This window comes from Manis javanica, chromosome 4 (assembly GCF_040802235.1).
Source record: "Manis javanica isolate MJ-LG chromosome 4, MJ_LKY, whole genome shotgun sequence".
NCBI classification, from domain to species: Eukaryota; Metazoa; Chordata; class Mammalia; order Pholidota; family Manidae; genus Manis; species Manis javanica.
In genome coordinates, this window is record NC_133159.1 from 20,181,069 (window position 1) to 20,199,658 (window position 18,590).

Sequence of the window (18,590 nt, forward strand, 5' to 3'; positions counted from 1 at the left end):
CTAAGCCACCGTCTCTGCTCCATCCTCCTGCTCCCCAGCCCTTTTGGACTAGAGGATGGTGGGCACAGATGACTGCGTGGAAGTTCCAATCACCCCTGTGGCCTTGGCCAGGGATCAGGGAGGCTAGGAAAGAGGAGACTAGGGCTAGGAAATTTTCTATAGTGCCCTTCCTCCCTTGCAGCAGTCCCCAAAGATAAAAAGTGGGCTGATTTGAGCCAAGTTCTGGCCTAGAGAACGGGGACCCTTGGAGGACAGGAGCTGCCCTGCTTGGTTCTGCCCTGGCTTGTCACTTGCTGGCTCTGTGACCTTCCCTGCACCATGGTTTCCTCATGTGTAAGATGACAGGTTAGCCTCTTAGAGGCCTCCTCTGGCTCTGACAGCCCATGATTTTACATAATCACCAGCACACATGTACCACTTTGTCCTCTGGTTTGCACTTCCCTGTATTCACCTATTTAAACCTCATGGCATCCCTCTGATGGGGGCATGGGTTCTCCTATGTTAAAGATGAGAAAGCCAAAGATCTGGAGACTCGAGCCCAGGAACACACCCAGATAGGGTGCAACAGGGTCAGGACTTGGGCAAGCATGAGGGAGGCCCTGCCAGGCCAGGGAAGAGTGACCGGTTCACGAGCTCATCCGGCCTGTCCCTCTCAAAGCTGCTCCTTTGATGCAGATAAGGGGACTCTTAAAATATCAGATGTAATGAAAAACATAAGTTACAAAAGAGTATGGACAGCATTATTATTATTATTATGAAACTATTTTTATTGAAAAGAACTTTACAAAACTGTAGGGAAAAGTCCAGGCAGGCACCGTGAACTGTGAAGAGTGATCCACTCTGAGAAGCAGAGGACTGAAAGGGATAAGACCTGAATTTTTTCTTTATAAGCTTACGTGGTATTTGAGCTGTTCTTTTCCTTTTTATAGACAAAGAAAGAAAATGTGGGGGAAATTTTTCTGAGCACCTGGTCCAAGTCAAAACTCAGTACTGAGCATCTTACTATAATAGATTATCTCATTTAATTTTTACAAAAACCCTACAGGGTTTAAGAATGTTCAGAGCAGCTTTATTTGAAATTGTCAAAAAAGGGAACCAACACAAATGCCATCAACAGAATGAACCAACTGGCACATTCCCAGAAGGCAATGCCGCGCAGCGATGTCGAGGACCAACCTGGGGAACCTGCAGGGACACTGAGGAACCTCATGGATACACAGAGCAAAAGTAGCTGACGCGAAGGTTCCTGTTGTCTGGTTCCAGTTATATGACGCTGAAGAACAGGTACAACAGATGATGACAGAAGTCAGAGAGTTGTTCCCTATTCTGGGGGTAACGGAGGAGAGGATTTTAGGAGGTACACAGATGTCCCCTATTTTGATCTGACAGTTGCTAATAATGGATGAAAACATTTGTAAATAATCATTGTGCTGGGCACTTTAAGATTAGCGCACTCCACTGTATGTATGTAGGTATGTTATTCCTCAGGGAAATAGTGGGAAAAAAGGTTAAAAAAGAAAAAACACCATGGGAGAATTATCTCCAGAAAAATGATGCTCTTAGGTCACATATTCAGCCTATGGTCATATACCCGGCAGGTGGTGGTGCTGGGATTCAAAGCCAGGTGTGTCGGACTCTGGGGATCTTTAGCCACCAGGCTAAATGACTGACTGTCCTGAAGGATGCCTCGAATCTCCACCACCTGGGCCCCTGCACAGGCAGCCTCGCCCCTGGGAATTTAAAGCACAGTGTGGGTGGCTCTGGAAAAGCCAAGTTCCTCAAAGCTCCTCCGCTCCTGGGTTCAGATGTCGGGACCCACTTGCTCCTTGCTGCTAATCACTGGTCTCTGGTTCAGTCACCTGCTCAGGCCAAGAAGAGCAGCCTGGCTCCCCAGAAGCCTCAGCACCCTGAGAGCTGCTGTTTGACAAGGGAGGTCCAACGGGAGCAGAAGCCAGGCCCACAAGTAAAACTTCAGGCCCGCTGGGAGCTGGGATGGGAGAAGGACTCTGTGCAGGAGAGGGTGCCCAGGGCACACGTGCTTGCCATAAGGGGCCCTGGCCCACAGTGGTGGAATTTCAGATGTGGAAGGAGAGCTGAGCAGCAGAGCTGGCCCTGGGCCTTCTCACACATGGCCCAGTGCTTCAGCTGCTGGGCCACACTGTCTCACACTTTTGGCCTCCAGCTCCTGCTGACTCAGAAATGTGGGACCCTCCCAGTCAACCTCACCGCTTCCCACCAGGGACCAGGAGCAGAGGAGCTTTGAGGAACTTGGCTTTTCCAGAGCCACCCACACTCTGCTTTAAATTCCCAGCCTGCCCAGGCTCCCCTCTTCTCCCCCTCCAAAGGGCACCACCTCCTGCTGTTAGGCATGGATCCCCCTCTCCAGCTACATCCCCTCCACTCTCCCCTAAACTCCCACACAATCCTTGTCCCAAACCATCTCCTGCAGTTTCCCATCTGATCAGTTTCTTAGGAGGGATAATTATCTACAAAGGGAGGAGGTGGAAAATTTCCAGAGCCACAACGCTGGGAAAAACTTCATCTAGTCCACTCTCCACCTGCCAGAAGAGCCTTCCTCCTAAACACAGGCCAGTCTTGGTCATGCGTCCCCTGAAACCTCCGCAGCTCCCACCACTACAGGAAGAGCCCACACTCCTCTGTGCAGAACCACCTGATCTGCTTCACTTAGGCTCAGGTCTTGTTGCCACTAAATTCTAAGTGGCAGGGCCAGAACCAAGACCCGTCTGCCACCAGGGCCCACGCTGCATTGTGCTGCCTCTTTGTGCCGCATCAGCCTGCCTTGTTTTTTAGCTTTTCTGTGTGTCTATCTCCCACACAAAACTGTCAGCGCTGCCAGGGTGGGAAGCACCTCCCACAGCAGGTGCTCAGAGGCGAGTGGAGGGAAAGGTGAGAAGCCCAGGGGCAGCCACCTCACCTCTGCAGAAGCAACAGGGTTGGTTCCAGAGGGAAGGGGGCACCTACACCATCACTGAAGAGGTCAGGACTAGGGGCTGGGAGACCTGAACCAACCGCATCTCTGCCACCACCCACTGTGCCCTGTGGGCAAGTCACTTCCGCTCAGGCCTTCTGCTTCCTCCTCTGTGAGATGAGGGGGTTGAGCCAGGCTCTGTCACTGTTCACCACACCCTTACGTGCCCTTGCAGCTGAGTACTCTCCACCGCAGTGTCAGTGAGCCTCCAGAACTGCATGTCAGGCGCCGGACAGCTGCGTGAGAGCCAGGACTCATCCAGGTCTTTGATGGCCAAGCCCCGTATCTTTTTCCATTAGCCTGCTGGACTCTTCCCTCTGCTTCTAGGATCCCTCCCAACAAACTCTGAATCTCCGATTCTAGGCCTGCCCTTTCTTTCCAGCCTGACTTAGGCCAGTCAGCATGGGCAGGTGACGTCAGGCCATGTGGAACTATAGGGCTTGCTAGGAACAGCCATGGCAGGGCCCTGGTGCCAGGCAGTACCCCACCTCCCACATGACAGGTCTGGTGACTGCCTGCCTGCTGGGGCTGGGCAGGGCAGGGGCAGGAGTCCATCCAGCAGAGCCTGGCAGAGCCCACTCAGCCCCTCCCTTCCCCACATGCCCTTATCCCCTCCTGCTCTGCTCTGCTCCTGCTCCCTGCTCACCCCTCCCCGGGAAAGGCTCTCCAAGGCCAGAACTTCTCTCCCACTTCTGGCCTGGCCAAAGGTGCCTGCTGGAAGCCTCACTGCTTGTTCTCACAGACATGGGCTGAGGAGCTGTGGCAGGGACCCGCTTTGCTCAGCTCACTGTGGCCAGTCCAAAGTCAGCCAACTCTCATCTGATTTCCAGACTGTTCTGCCCATCCCTCCCCCGGTCAGCCCACATCACCCTACTCAAAGCCTTTGAGGGTACCACCTGGCACCCAGAATCCGACTCAACATCTCACCCAAGGCCCACAGGTCCCACGTGATCTGGCTCCTGACTTTCTCTCCATTCTCACACCTCCATATACTCCTTTAGTCTACTCCATGTTCCTCAAACATACCCTCCCAAAGACCAAACACACCCTGGTCTTTGAAAGGCAGGCTCCTCCTTGTCAGCTCAAATGCCAGCTGTTTGGAGAGAACTCCACTGACCCTCAAAAGTGGTGTGCCTTCCTCATATGTATTTTCTTCAGGACGTTTATCACAGCCTGACATTGTTACAGCCACTGTGCCACATCCTACACTGGCGTGTGAGCCCCCTGCATCAGGAGCCTTGTCTTGCTCTGGCTGTGTCCTCAGCATCCAGAATAATGTCTGACATGGGGGTGGGAGTGGGGGTGTGCGTGCTACACATTAGACCAGGTGGCCAGGGAGGCCTCTCTGAAGAGATGCCCTCTGACCCAGGGCCTGAATGAGGGAGCAGCCTGCAGTGGTCTTCCAGGCTGGGGAAAAACAAGCACGGAGGAACACGACTGGCAAGCCTTGGTGTATCTGAAGAACTCAGTAAGGCTGCTGTGAGTGGACTAGGGGAAAGAGCAGCAGGGAGCGAAGCCAAAAGAGGTATAGGCCACATCTCTCATCAGGAAGCAACTGAAAGATTTTTAGCAGGGAACACCATGTTCTGGTTAACATTTCTGAACAATTCCTCTGGCTGCTCTGTGGAGAGCTAACTACAGGCAGAGGGGAGCGGAGCCAGGAGCCCATTCAGGAAGCCACTGGAGTCACTGGGCTAGAGATGCTTGTGGCTTGGGCAGGGTGAGCAGAAGGGGAAATGGACTGAAAGGTCAAGTATTCCATCCATGGAGCCATGCTCCCACCAGCCTGAGAGGCCTCGGCCAAGCCTACACCCCTCTGGGTGGAGTTCTAGACGCTTGGGAACCCAGCCCAGCCCACCTACCCCATCTTATTTCTCACTGAGCCCCAGCCGAGGCTTCCTCCCACCCCAGCTGGCTGAGCCGCCTCTCGGGTGCCCACTCACACTGCTGCTCAGAGCCTCGGCTGGTGCTGCGACCCTCACCTGCTCCGCCACCTCTCCTCTCCTGAGCGTCCTGTGAAGGCACCTGCACAAGGCCTCTGCTCTCTGCTCATCTGGGCCTCACTTCTCCCTCCCTGAAGTCCTCCTGGGCTTTGAGGCAGTGGCACAGCAATCATCCAGCACTTAATTATTCCGCTTCACTTTCCCCAGGTAGCTGAGGGCTGGGTAAAGACAGATCCCATGACTGGCACCCTTCTGGGTTGTTGTGCTGCTCAGACAATGATGTGCACTACGGGGTGCCCTCAGCACAAGGCCAGGTGCTCAGTAGGCCTCAGTCAATGCAGCTCCCTCCTTACTGCCAGCATACAGCGACACCCTCACCGGCACTCACTGCCTCACAGGGAGGCTCAGCTTATGAGCCTAGCCAGGCTGGTGGGTGAAGCATATCTGGGAGTGAAGAATGCCCCAGTGGGTTTCAAAAGCAAAGGCCAATGGCTCTGCATTATCTATGGCTCTGCATTATTCACGTATCTGGGCCTTTCTCCAGCTCCTCCCTCCATGTGAGCTGAGCAAACTCCTGCTTAACCTTCAAGGCTCAGCTCAAAGCTCTGGAAGCCTCGCCTAATCCTCTCCCCACCCAACTCCTCCAGTGCACCCACAGCTCCGTGGGGCCCTGCTGAGGCACTTCACAGCACATCACAAGGGCCGTTGCCATGTCAGCCTCTCCTGTGAGGCTGGGATTATACTTATTCATCTTGCCATCTTAGCACAGCATTTATCAGGTACAAATCACTGTTTGCTGAGCGTCTTCCCCACTCTCAACTCAAGACCACACTGAGATACTTAAGCCACTCAAGTATTTGCACGTCACCCAAGTCCTGGAGACATTGAGCCCTACCCCAACCCCAGTGCCCTCCACCCACAGGCCTAAAATCACTCTGCACTGCTGAACTCCAACCTTGCCTCTTCTTGCTTTAATGCTGTGGGAGTAGTGGCAGCTCCCATTTTGGAGCCCTGTCATGTGCTCGGGGCTTTACAGACATTACCCCATTAGATCGGGAAACTGAGGCCTAGGCAGGATGATGTAGTTACAAAGTGCCAGAACTTCTGCCCTTAACACCAGCACAGTTCACCCGGCACCTCATCATAGCTGAGCCTATTTTAAAAACTATCATCTGTTCTGCAAAATTTAGTGCTACACATCAAGTTGTCATACAAATCGCGCTTTTGCTCATTAAATGTTTCAAGTGGTAAGTCTTGCTGCTCCAGCTAGGTGGTGAAATGACTGTTATGTTGGAGAAATAGCACAGCTCTTGGAATGGGAAGCCCTGCACCTGGCTTCAGTTGTGCCACAGTCAGCTGTGTGACCCCAGGCAAGTCAGCTAAGTCCTCTAGGCCTCAGTTTCCTCATTTGTTGAAAGAATAACAGCATCTTGCCAAAAGGTTTCCTAACGCCTGCTGGAAAGTGCTCTACCACCTTAGGGATGTCTTCCTTAAAAGGATAAATATTATTTATTCACAGCCACCTTACCCTGGAGCTTAGCACAGCACTAGACACACAACAGGGCATCAGTAAGTCAGTAAGTGTTGCTGAGTGATTATTCAGTTGCTGGGAGATTCAGAAATCAGAGAAAACAAGCCAGTATTTCTCTTCCCCCTGATCCTAGAGGTATTCCTAAGTGCCACCATTTATTGTGGGTCCAGAATATGCCAAACTCTGTGCCACCCATTTTACAAGGTTCTCTCCCCACATCATCCTCACAGCCCTGCCAGGTGGTACCTCATGTTGTGGATGATCAAACTGAGACTCAAAGAGGAGAAGGTGACTTGCCTAAAGTCACAGTGCTACAAAGTGGTAAAGATGAGATTTGAATCCAGGTCTGTTGAGCAGCAAAAGCCTGTGTTCTAACCACCCCATTTCCACAGGGAGCTGCTCTGGGACACTCCTGTGCAATCCATCGGTCCTGCCCTAAGTGGAAGCTTCTGACTGTGCCCAGTGAGACCTGTTTCACTTAAGCATCTGATCTAAATCCCACCTATCCTTCAAGACCCAGTTCAATGGACACCTACATAAAGCCTCCCCTGATCCTCCCAGGTGGGAAGGTCTTTCTGCCTCCTCTAAACCCCTAGAGAATTTCATCTGCACCTCAAATCACACCCTTTCTTCTTTCTGACTGTTCAGCATCTATTTTGCATTTCTCAGACTGGTTCCTGCGCTCCTTTAGAAAGGCTGTTCTCATACATCTTTGCTCATTCCGCCACCAGGCAGGCCCAGAAGGGGTGCCTGACCTTCTCCCCCACTGAGCTGTGACCTGAGTCTTGGGCTGTGCTCAACTAGGTGAGCTGGCCCCACCTCACGCTGGCATCCTGCTTACCTGGTACTGCATCCAGACAACTGTGGGCTCAGGACCCAGGAGATAAGATCTCATTCCCTGGTTTGATGGCAAAGACACTATAAAAAGCACAGCACCCAGGCCCAGCATTGGAGTACAAAAGCCTGAGGAATTTGACGGGCGAGGGCAGAAGCCTCTGGACTGGCTCAGAGGTCCTGAGCTTGCCCTGCACTTGGTTCTGCAAGGACCAAATGGCTTCCCTGCTAGGAGCAGCTCTCTGATACATGCTCCAGCAGGAAGCTGCCCTTCCTTATGCTTAAGGAGCCCACTAAAGTATTACCAATGCTTAGATACCGACACCCAGGCCAAAGACCACAGCCCCTCCTCTTGGCTCAGCTCTTACTGCCTAGAGACCTGTGGGCGAGTTAACAGCAGAGAAAGCCCTCCCTCTGCCATTCATTCATGTGTGGCTCTGGGCATCCTCTCTGGGCCTTAACTGGAAAATGAGAGGACTGGATGAAAACATCTTCATTTCCCCTTTGGGCCCTGGGGCCACAGGCTATAAAAAGGTTCTTCCTACTTCTAATATTCTACAGGTAGAATAATATTCTCTGCTTTCACTCCCAGAAGCAGGGTGAGAGCAGGAGATGGGGGTCCTCAGTACATGAAACAGCAGAGGCCAATCAGGGCTGCCTAGCACTCCACCCTCAAAGCCTCTCCCCTTCCGAGGCAATTCCCGTGCTTCTCCTGCCTCAAAGGTAGCTGCTTCCCCTAACAGATATGTGCTTGGGCCCTAGCCATTTTAGGAAAAGGATGGGAGACCTCAGTTACCTCCTGGGGTATGAGCTGGGCTCACCATGGAAACCTAGCAGACCCAAGGGGCAGAAGGAACCCAGTACTTTTCCTGCCTGCACAGGGCAGGAGGAGCTGCTGCTTCTGCTTTGATCCCCAATCCAGAAAAGCTTTTCTCTACTTTACAGAATCATTTTCCCTTCTCTTCTCCCAGGACACAGCTTACTCATTTTGACTGGGGTCACTCCCCTTACCTAGGAGTTCTGCAGTCCCACAGGCAAACCCTACTCATTCCAGAGCTAAGTCCTACACCCAAGGCAAGTCCTTTACCCTTCAAATCTCCATAGCACAAAGGCCAAAGCTCTTAAACTGCGGTAGAGCCGCAGATCTCTCTCAGAATCTGTGGCTACTGTGGGCCTTCTCTCTGGTAAACACACATATACAAATGTCTACAGATTCTTTTGGGGTGTCCTGAACTCTGTCACGGACCCAGGAAGAATCTTAGAATCCTAGATTCTAAAACAGCAGGTCATCCAGTCCATTCTCCTACTTAAGCCAGAGTCCCTTCTGACAGCAAGCCCTCCCAAATGTTTCTCTTCTCCACCAGGTCCATTGCTTGAGATCACCTCCTTCAGGAAGCCTTCCCTCATCTCCCCTCCTCTCTGATCCCCTCAGCATGCCAGCCTGAGCCCCACAATATCCTGCCTGTGCTTTCTCCCTTGCCTGTTGTCTTACTTCCCCAGCAAGAGAGCTGGCTCTCCATGGACTCCTTCATTTAATCCCACAACCCTGAGCTGGAGTTGGAAGTGACCATGAGAATTCTGGCTTTGACGTCAAGGCTCATGACAGTAGTGGCCCATCCCACAAAGGATGGGGCTGTGGAGATCCCCCTCACAGCCTGCCTAGGCTTCACCAGGGCAGGGCCTGCCCTTCCTTCAGGAAAGTCCCAAAGAGCCTTTCAACAACTGAATTGACTGAAAGGAAAATGAAGGCCCAGAGAGGCAAAATGACTTACCCACGGGTTAGTATGCAAAAAAGAGGCGAGGCTGGGACCAGGACCCAGGTCTCCAAGTCATAGCCTAGAGCTCCTTTCCTTTACACAAATGGATTTATGAAACCTAAATCTGCCCTCACACTCCCACACTCTCATATGCACAGAGAATATCTGAAAATATGCACAAGAGAGGTAACAGTGGCCCTCTCTGGGAGGTCATCCTGGTCAGGGAAATCGGGAGGAGAACTTTTACTTTTTACCTTAATACCCTCTGTACTGTTGGATTTTATCTTTGTTTTGTTTTTTCTTGCCATGAACGTTTTATTTATTCATATTATAAAAATAAATCTGCCACAAAAGGAGATTCTGGCCCCAGCCCACTCCCAACACACACATAAAAACAAAGAGAAGCCGTAAGTCAACCTGTCCAGGTACAACTATAAATTAATGAGATTGCCTTTTAGCACAGTTTATGGCCACTGGTCTCATTAATTCACAGTCATAGTGTGGTTGATGGCTTGAGGAATCTTCTTGGGAAAGCTTAATTCAATTAGGGCTCTCGGCAGCTCCCTGAGGAAATTCTGGTATCTTGCTTTTACTTACACAAATTGAGGGTGGACCAAACAGACCCAGACTGTCCTGGAGAGACCCCTCCCCCAGTCCAGAGAGATGCCTTTGCAGACCCTCCATTAGAGCCAAGCCGACGGAGGCAGGGCGGGAGGGAAGAGGCCGCAGCACCGCCACATACACTCTGGTGGATATCTACAGCATCACTTGGTGAGTGGTACCTTCCGAGCTCCGCTGAACTCCCTGGCCTGGCATTCAGGCTGGTGACCAGCCTCTCCAACCCCTGCTCTCCCTCCTTTCTGAGCAGTCAAACAGGTTTCTTATCTGCCCCAAAGGCTTCACACGGACCCTATGTCTACAGGGAAGTCAGTTATGTGCTCCTTTGTTCCAAAGATTCAGGAGCCCTTATTCTGTGCCAGGCACAGATAAGAAAGCAAACAGAAGCCCTGTCCTCAAGGGGCTTACATTACTGTGGGAATCATGTACTAAGAATAAGTAGCTCCCTCTATCCTTCCTGCTTATCTAATTCCTCTCCATCCTTCAAGACTGGCTCAAGTTCCCCCCCTCCTCTGAGAAGCCTTTCCTAACCAGCCCTGTCCTCAGGGACTGACTGTTCCAGCTGAACTTTTCCTCTGCCAGCAGCAGCCCCATGGACCATATTCTCCTAAGCAGACTGGAAGCTCTACTGAGCAGGGCCTGGCTTTTACTTTTCTTGGTTCCCCAATGAGCCACAAGCTAAATGCCTGATAGCTGATTTCAAATGACCTACCTCTTCAACCCTGGCTTGAACAGACGAGTTAATTAGCTGCTCTCAGTCCTGGCTGGCCAGCCCAAAGACACAGCCTTTGTGAGCTCTGCCTGGCACACGACAAGAGCTACTATGTAAGTGTTAGCTATTTATTATCTTGGAGAGTTTGTGGAGTGACAACACAGCTGTGATGTTACTCTTATGCCTTCAGTGGCCTGATCTCAAACAGGCTGAGCACTGTGGAAGGGCCAGTCTGGGCTTAGGGGTAGGTGTGCCCTCAAGGGACCAAGACGGGGGCCTGAGAAGGATCAGGACTTCTCATCCTGAATGTCACTCAGAGCTGCTAAAGGACGTATCCTTTTAGGAAAGTGCCTGCTGGGGTAATCTGAGGAAATCCAAATTCTCAGCTAGTCAGTATTAGAACTCAGGGGTCAGGTCGGGTCTAATAGACCCCAAAATTGGCCCCAAATGTTAGATGAGGTCTAGAGGGAAGAAAATGAAGTCAGCATGATCCCAGGGAAGGGGACAGCCCAGTGATCCAGGATCAACCCAAAATTTAGTTCAGATAAAATTAGATTAGCCCAAAAGATTAAAAATACCCACATATAATCACGGGCTGCCTTAAAGTATCAGTTGATGTTTATCGGCATCTAAAGAGAAGGTTTGGCCTGGTGCAGTGTGTGCAGACAACCTTGGAGGGGCATGTCTGACTCAGACGTTTGCGGGGGGAGTGAGGGCTGCCAAATGAGGCCCACACAGGCGATGGATGACTCAGGAGGAACCCAGGTCCTGGGCTTGCTGAGTGAGCCTTCTCTCCCCACCACAGAAGGAAAGGAGGCAGGTGGGGGAATGATGGAAGGAGGGAGGGAAGGAGGCAGGCCCGCCAGCTCAGTACAGACAGGCACTCCCAAAGGGGCCCTTAAGTTCCAGTTCCCTGCCCCTCCTGTGTTTTTGAATGTCGCCATTTCTGAGAAGGACTATTTGCTTTACAGGGGACCTGGAGGGGCCACAGTTTTTTCCCTAAACCCAAGAAACCGATCCACAAAGAGCAGCCAAGACTTGAAATACTAAAACCCTTAAACTGTTCCCTGTTCACAATGATTATGGGGAAAATAACTTTTGAACTGAAAGGGAGTCAGGGCGTGATGATGATTTGAGCTCCAAAGTCAGATAGATTTGAGCTGAAAACAGCTCAAAACCCAGGGTTTTCTAGCTATGCAAGTACCCGACACAGCTTCTGAAATAGGAGCTTAATAAGTGGCAGCTAATATAAGTAACAAATATTTAACAAAACTACTACAAATTAGGGATCAGAGAGGTTGTTCCTTGCCAAAGGTCAGTCACCCAGCTGGGCAAAGAGCTAGGACCAGTTCAGGTCTCTTGACTTCCCCTCCCCAACCCATCCAGTAGGTTTTCTGCTGTAATTCACTTTCTTTTCTCTTCCCAGAGAGGCTGCAACACTTTAAGGGATAGGAAAATCCTGCCACTTCAAAGGTCTGCTGCCTATGCCCACAGACAGGGTCTGAGAATAAGTCCCAAGGCTGAATTCAGCCCTCCCACTCCTCCAGGTGTGCTCCAGGGGTTGATGAGAACTGGGAGCTGAGCTGTCCCGGGCTCCAGACCACCTTAGACCACCCTGCTCCTCCAACCCCTCCCTCCTGCAGGAGGATCTGGTGTCCCTCCTGACAATCATTCAGGTGACCAATGTGGATGTGCCTGGTCATTTTCTCCCGTCAAAGCCCCTTTGGCTCTCTGGTTGCCCCCATCTTCACAATGATCTGGCACGTTGGCCAGGAAGGAAAGAGGATGGGGCTTGGGCCAGAAGTGCAGGGATTGTGCCCATTGCCACTTAACTGCTAAGTGACATCAGATTCGTTTGATGTAAAATGGATACAGCAATACCACCTGCTATCCTAATTCACAGGACCATTGGGGCAATCAGTATATGCAAGTGCTTTGGAAACAAATTACAGTATGAGACTTACTGTAAATGAATAATGATAATTATTACTGAACTCTGCCTGCCTTATAGGGCTAAAGAAAGTTGTGCCACCTGCTCCCAACACAGAGACTGCCTCTCAGGAGACCCTGAGGGTAACCAGAACCAGCCCAGTACCCATCCTGGCCAGAGGCAGGAGACGACAATCACAAGGTTAGCCACCCTCTGCTGGTTAAAGGAAATCACCCTTTAACTGGGAAGAAGCAAGTTCAGGTTAGACCACCAAGAGGGCACCAGCAAAGAGATGGCAGGCACAGTCCCTGCCAGAGGACAAGGGATAGGCCCAGCCTGATACAGGATTCAGTTACACCCATGGGTAACTGATGGACCCAAAGCCAGGCCTGGAGCCCCTACTGCTTTCTCAGGGCTGAGGAGGGTTCCCACCATCAACTAGAGGGAGTCCTAAAATACCCAAGCGCAGGTGCCATGAGCTGGGTATCTGCTCAATGCAGGGCCATGTGCATCTGGTAAGGGGGGTGTGAGGGGCAGGAGATAACAACTGCCCCGGTCAAGAAGGCTATACCAAGACTCCAGCAGAAAATAAATAGCAATTCAACATCACAGAAGATCACCTGCTATGAGTTGTTCCCTCATCTGCAAAACAGAGATAGCCTTCAACTCACATGATTTTAGTAGGGATTAAATGAGATTACTTTTATAAAGTGCCTGACACTACTCTATAGATACTCAATAAATGGTAATTCTTAGTAAAACACACACACACACCCAACAGAAGAGATGTCACAGGGCAGGCTAGGCCTCATGCCAAAGTTGTGGATAAACAATAAGGGAATGGGTTCAGGGGGAGAAGTGAAAGCAACTGCTGTGGGCTGGAGTGGGCTGGGAAGACCGCCTAAAGTGGGAGGAATCTGAACAGGCCCTGAAAGCGGCCACAGTGGGCTGGGCACCGCACTGGACATTTCCACATTCAATCAATACACTCATTAGTCTTAGAAGGTAGGGACAGCATCTTCACCTTACTGACGAGGTAAGTCAGGTTCAGAGGAATGAGGTGCCTGGTCATGGTCACCCAGGTACTGAGGGGCAGGGGCAGGGCAGAGCCCAGGCCTTCTGACCATGTCTGGCTGGTGGGCGGGAATGAAAGGAAAGATGTGCCTTGTGGGTGCTCAGCTGAACGAAATCCAGGTAATATGACCAACCGAGGCCCTCTAAGCACCCTGGCACTTCTGCAGATACATATCCTACCTGAAGACTTCTTCCCAGTCCCCAGCTGACCTCGCCTCCCATGGTCCCACAGGCAGTCAGTTATTTTACCAAAGAGAAAAAAATTCACAATTTACCTCTTTCTTTTTAGACAGTCCCATCTGGACTTCCTGAGACAGTTTCAAGGTAACCTTTAAGTTGTTCCTTTCTCCTTTTGAGAAGTGGGAGAGATGAATTCCAGTCTTATTTTTCCATTAACCAGTTGCTGGGTCTGACATCCATACATTGGAAGTGGGCAATAATGACCCCATCTCCCCTACTCACAGACTTGTTCTAAGGAACAAGGAAATGGAAGGACATGTCTTACAAAGACCCAAACCAAAGAAACCTGTAAGATGTAAAGAGACAAGGGCAGGCTTTTTGTCTCTGGTCAGAAGACAAGATGAATACCTGCTTTATGGGCTCCCAGGCCTCTGCCAGGGGTTCTGGGTCAGGGACATGGGCAAACAAGCACAGGGGGTGCCAGTGGTGAGCTGGGTTACAGTGAGGCTCTCCCTTGGAACAAGCACTGGACAGGCAGTCAGGTGAACTGGGGACAAAGCAGAATTCACACCAGGTGGGGCGGGGGTGGGAACAGACCTAACCCAAGGCTTGGGGTCACTCCCACAATTCTCCCATAGTCTAAAGCTCCCTCCAGTCACCAGCCCCTCCCTGCCAAGGAGAATGCAAGAATCCCTGACTCGAAGAGCAAAAGGCCCAGAGAAGGGAAGTGACTTGCCTAATGTCATGCACTGAGTCAGTTTGAAGAAAACTCACAAGCATTTACTCTGACCCCACCCTTCCCACACCTGTCTCTGACAGTGTCCACCTGAGGCTGTGTTCAATGATAAGGGTAGGAAGGAGGATAGCACACAGCACTTTCTGCTCTTAAATGAGGGGTACCATGCAAGGGAGGCATGGATGACAGAATAAGGGCTCCAACATAGCTCCTACCCATGCTGGAGCACCAGGAGAATTGGCAAGACCCCAAGATGAACTCCTAGGTTCTTGGGTATTTGATAGTATAGAAGGAGCATGGCCTCAGCCCCCAACTTCGATCCCCTAAGTTGGTTGGGGCCATCTTCCCTCCCCCCAGGACCAGCTCTGGAGGCAACTTAAGTGACAGGAAGAACAAAGTCAGTAGGACACACCCAAAACCCTGAAACCTTAAGGAAGGACAGCCCATGGCAGCCTAGGGTTAAGAGATTTACAATCCTCCTGCCTCAAAGGAAGATGTTGGGAACTGAGGGCGAGGTGCATTTGCCTTAGGTGGTTAAAGTACCTACAGGGGCAGCTGCCACTCATTGTGGTACTTCCTGCAGGTGCAGTCAGCTTTATATGCATTAATTTATGTCACTGTCACATCAGCAGCAAGCTAGTGAGCTACTATTATTTCCCCATTTTACACATGAAGAAACTGAGGCTCAAAGAGGGTAAATGGCAGAGTGGTAGAACCCTATCCAACATCAGAGCTACATTGCAAAGGTAAAGGAGAAAATGGGCTTTCACTTCAGCTATCTGAAAAGGGACCCTTGAGATTTGGTCACCTTTCTATTTTGTTCCCCAGATGGCCAGATACTGGGACTCCTTTGTTTTCAGAGGCAGAAAAGTGACCTTTCAAGCCAAAGACAAAGACTTTGGGGACTGCAAGGGCCCTCAGAGATTGTCTCTAGCCTCCTCATTTTACAATGGGAAAACTGAGGCACAGGACTAAGTGGCTTTCCGGGGTTACCTAAGTAAGTGGAGTGGTAGAAATGTTGAACCTGGAAGGGGCCACAAAGATCAATTCACAGGTGGAGAGGTGTGACTGCCCAAGGTCACAGAGGGCAGTGGGATGAGAAGCCAAATTTCCTAACTTCTAGACTGATACCTTTGCCACAGTACCATCTCTGTTTTCCAACTTCCCAGGGTCCCTGGCACGGGTTCTGTTGGGGACAAAGCAAGCCAAGCCTGGCCCCAGTAGAAGTGGAGCTATCAGGCCTGCAGGAACAAACTCCTGACTGCCCAGAGTGGGATCTTCATGGTCATGCTGTCATCCCACCAGAAAGCATTGAGCCCCTGAGTGTGTGTACCGGCTCCCAGTGCCCTCACACAGTGCCAGGTGTGGTTGGGAATGAGAGGGTTGCCTTGGGTGGGGGTCTTCAACGATGCTTATGAGGTCTCTCCTTGGTCTCATATTGGCAAATGACACATCATGGCCACTTCAGTTTCTTATAAAAAATTGACAAAGGTTTCATGGTCAAATTTAGAGATTTTTGTTGGTTTCACAGGTAGGTGAGACCTGCAGAAAAAGGCCCCAGCTTGTTCAAGGTCATCTATTTGTCAGTAAGTACACATGGCTCCTCTTGCCCAGTCCTTGATTTTTTCCAGGAAGCTGGCTGCCATCAGGTGGCCCAGCTCCATGTACAGGTCCTGCTACTGTCACAATACCTAAGCCCCATGCCAGGAAGCCAGCTCCTGGATCTGTCAGAACACTGTATCCTCCTGCAGCATGTCCTGTCCCAGACCCTGCCTCACACCAGCCTGGCATTGCCACTCAGCTCCTACATGTCCTTGGGAGAACTGCAAAGCTTCCTGCCAAGAGTCAAACTTCCCAAACCCAAACCAGCAGAATCCCAGGCCCTTGTGCCTCCTACTGCTGATCCTAAAAAAGCTAAGGCAGCTTTCAAAGCCTCTCCTGGACACACATGCGGGGACTTCTGAGCTATGCAGGCTCTGGTGAGCTCCATCAGAATGAAGTGCTCAGGCCTAGCAGGGAGACGAACCCTCTGGAAGGGAACAACTTTTCTGTTTCCTTTTCCCAAAAAGAACGTTTCAAGGTCCCTTCAGACCCTCCACCTGCCCCCACCTAGTTGAGCGGCAGGCCAACATGAATGGGCAGCCCAGACAGCCTGGCAACATACCTGGGTGCTAACCTGGAGGTAAGCTGGGGTCCAGACCAAGCTTTAACTGCCTCCACTCCTTCCCACCCCAAAACAGACTTCAGAAGTTTCCAGGGCCCCCATCCCATAAACTGTGTAAGGGACGGCATCTGTGGGCCGGAAACTGACTCAGGGGCTCCTGACTAGCCTGGGCAGGCAAAGCTGACAGATAACATCCTGAGGATAAAGAAAGGTGGGAACATAGGGATTCCCTCATGTTCCACCACACTTCAAGGTCTCCAGCACACAGGTGCCCTACTATACTCAAACTCCTTAGACATGTCAAGTAGAAATGTCCTCTATCCTGGAACACCCTCCCAGGAAGTGTGTAATTGCACTGGTTGCTGTGGACAGGGCAGACTGTGCCACTTGCTGGAAGACACTCCTCTCTGTCTCACACGCAGCTGGGTACCTGGCTCCTCTCGGGGTCTGTCCCAGCCAGAGGAGACCTGCCAGGCCTGGAAGCCTTGCTGAAGGTACAAAACGAGAAGCATCCCATGCTCTAATCCTGCTCTCTCCTGTGCACAATGATGGCTTCCATCTTGAGAGGCGTCAGACCACAGAGCTCGAGTTTGAGAAGGACCAAGACAGTAGGATGGAGGCTGCCTATGTTACTGGAATAGTCCAGACCCTCATTCCTGGGCAGCCTCAAGTGGTAAGGATGGGGTAAGAAGCTCACCAGTTTGGTGGAAAGAGAAGCATTGGAGCAAACTGGACTTACCTATCTTCATGAGGCAGGCCAGCAGAATCCAGAGGGAGATCTCGAAGGGTGTGCGCACATGTGTGTAGTCGATGCCCAGGACTGGAAAGGCCTTTCGAGTCTTCATGCTGTGTTCAGTGACAGAATGGTTAACGGGGCGGCTCTCGGGGGTGATCTCCGGTGGGGCAGTGGTGACATCCCCAACTGAGCGTTCCCGTGGTGGCTCTGAGCCTCGGATGGTGCTGGCAGTAGGGCTGGGCTGGAGGCCATGGCTCCTGAGAACAGGTAGCAGCCCCACCAAGGCTACCACCACCAGCAACGACGGGAAGATTCGCGGTGGAGAGAGGCCACTGATGCCAGACCACGGAAGCATTGTGCTGCTCCCTCCACCCAGGAGGCCTTGGCCTTAGCAAAGCGAGCCTAAGACCTGGGACATAGGTAGCAAGGGGTCAGCAGGTGGGAAGAGAGACTGGGGTAGGGTAGTCCCTAGGAAACGTTCATGTTTGGAGAGGTATTTTTGTGGTAGCAGTCCTCTCAGGGTGGAGGGAGGCTGGGTTTGCGATCCAGAACTCCAAACTGAGGAAGAGAGATGAGAACCCAGGAAGGACCATAGGACACCAAAAGGTCGGGAACTCCGGGCCTGGGAAAGGCGGAGAGGGAGGAGACTGCGTCCTAGGGACAGAGGACGGGGACAGGATAGGTTGGACGAGGCAAGGAAAAGGAAGGAGGAAGGGTGAGACCCTCTGCTGAGGAGAGTGACTGAGGAGCTGGGGCTCGGCTAAGGGAAGGGATAGGGAGCCTGAGCTAAAGGAAGGGGACCGAACAGGGTGGGAGCCAGTCCAGGAAAAGAAGAGAGGGGGCTGGGAGCCCAAGCTGCCAGGAAGGAGTGAAGCCGGAAAGCGGCCCGGGGCTTCCCCACCCAGAGAAGGGCCGGGGTGCAGGCGCGCCGGGTTGAGATCCCGGGGAAATGGAGAGAGGCGGAAGACGGAGGAAGGCGGCCTGGCTGGAGGGAGCCCCGGCGCGGGCCGGAGGCGGCCTGCGGTGGGCCGGCAGCAACACGCCCCTCTCTGCGGCCCCGGCGCGGCGCTGCGCTCCGCCCTGGCCCAGCTTCAGCTCCTCCGCGTCCAGCTCCACCTCCAGCAGCTACCCTCGCCCTAGCCCCAGCCGCGGCGGACTGATGCCTTGTTGAGTCCGGCGCTACCACTTATAGGCACCAGCGAGCAGCCGGCGCAGCAGGCTAGAGGGACCAGTCAGCGCCGCGCCTTGCAGCGACCCCTGTCGCCGAGAGAAGGAAGTATCACGTGAAAGAAGCAGATGACAAAAAAGTCTTGAATCTTCAGAGATTCTAACACAGGTAAAATGCTTTACTATTTACAAAGCGTTTTCACATCCACATCCGCAGCC

General features: G+C 52.0%; 1 protein-coding gene across 2 annotated transcripts in view; it reads right to left on the reverse strand.

The window, feature by feature from the left end:
* The window catches only part of SLC9A1 (solute carrier family 9 member A1), a 46,722-nt gene extending 28,332 nt beyond the window's left edge, over window positions 1-18,390 (reverse strand). Inside the window, exon 1 of one of the 2 annotated variants that reach the window (XM_017640038.3) lies at window positions 17,208-18,390. In XM_017640038.3, coding sequence (XP_017495527.1) covers window positions 17,208-17,559 — 352 coding nt within the window. In that variant the 5' untranslated portion in view covers window positions 17,560-18,390. The remainder of the gene's footprint in view (window positions 1-17,207) is intronic. The other variant, XM_017640037.3, reaches the window with a different exon arrangement.
* Between the last annotated feature and the right edge of the window lie 200 nt (window positions 18,391-18,590).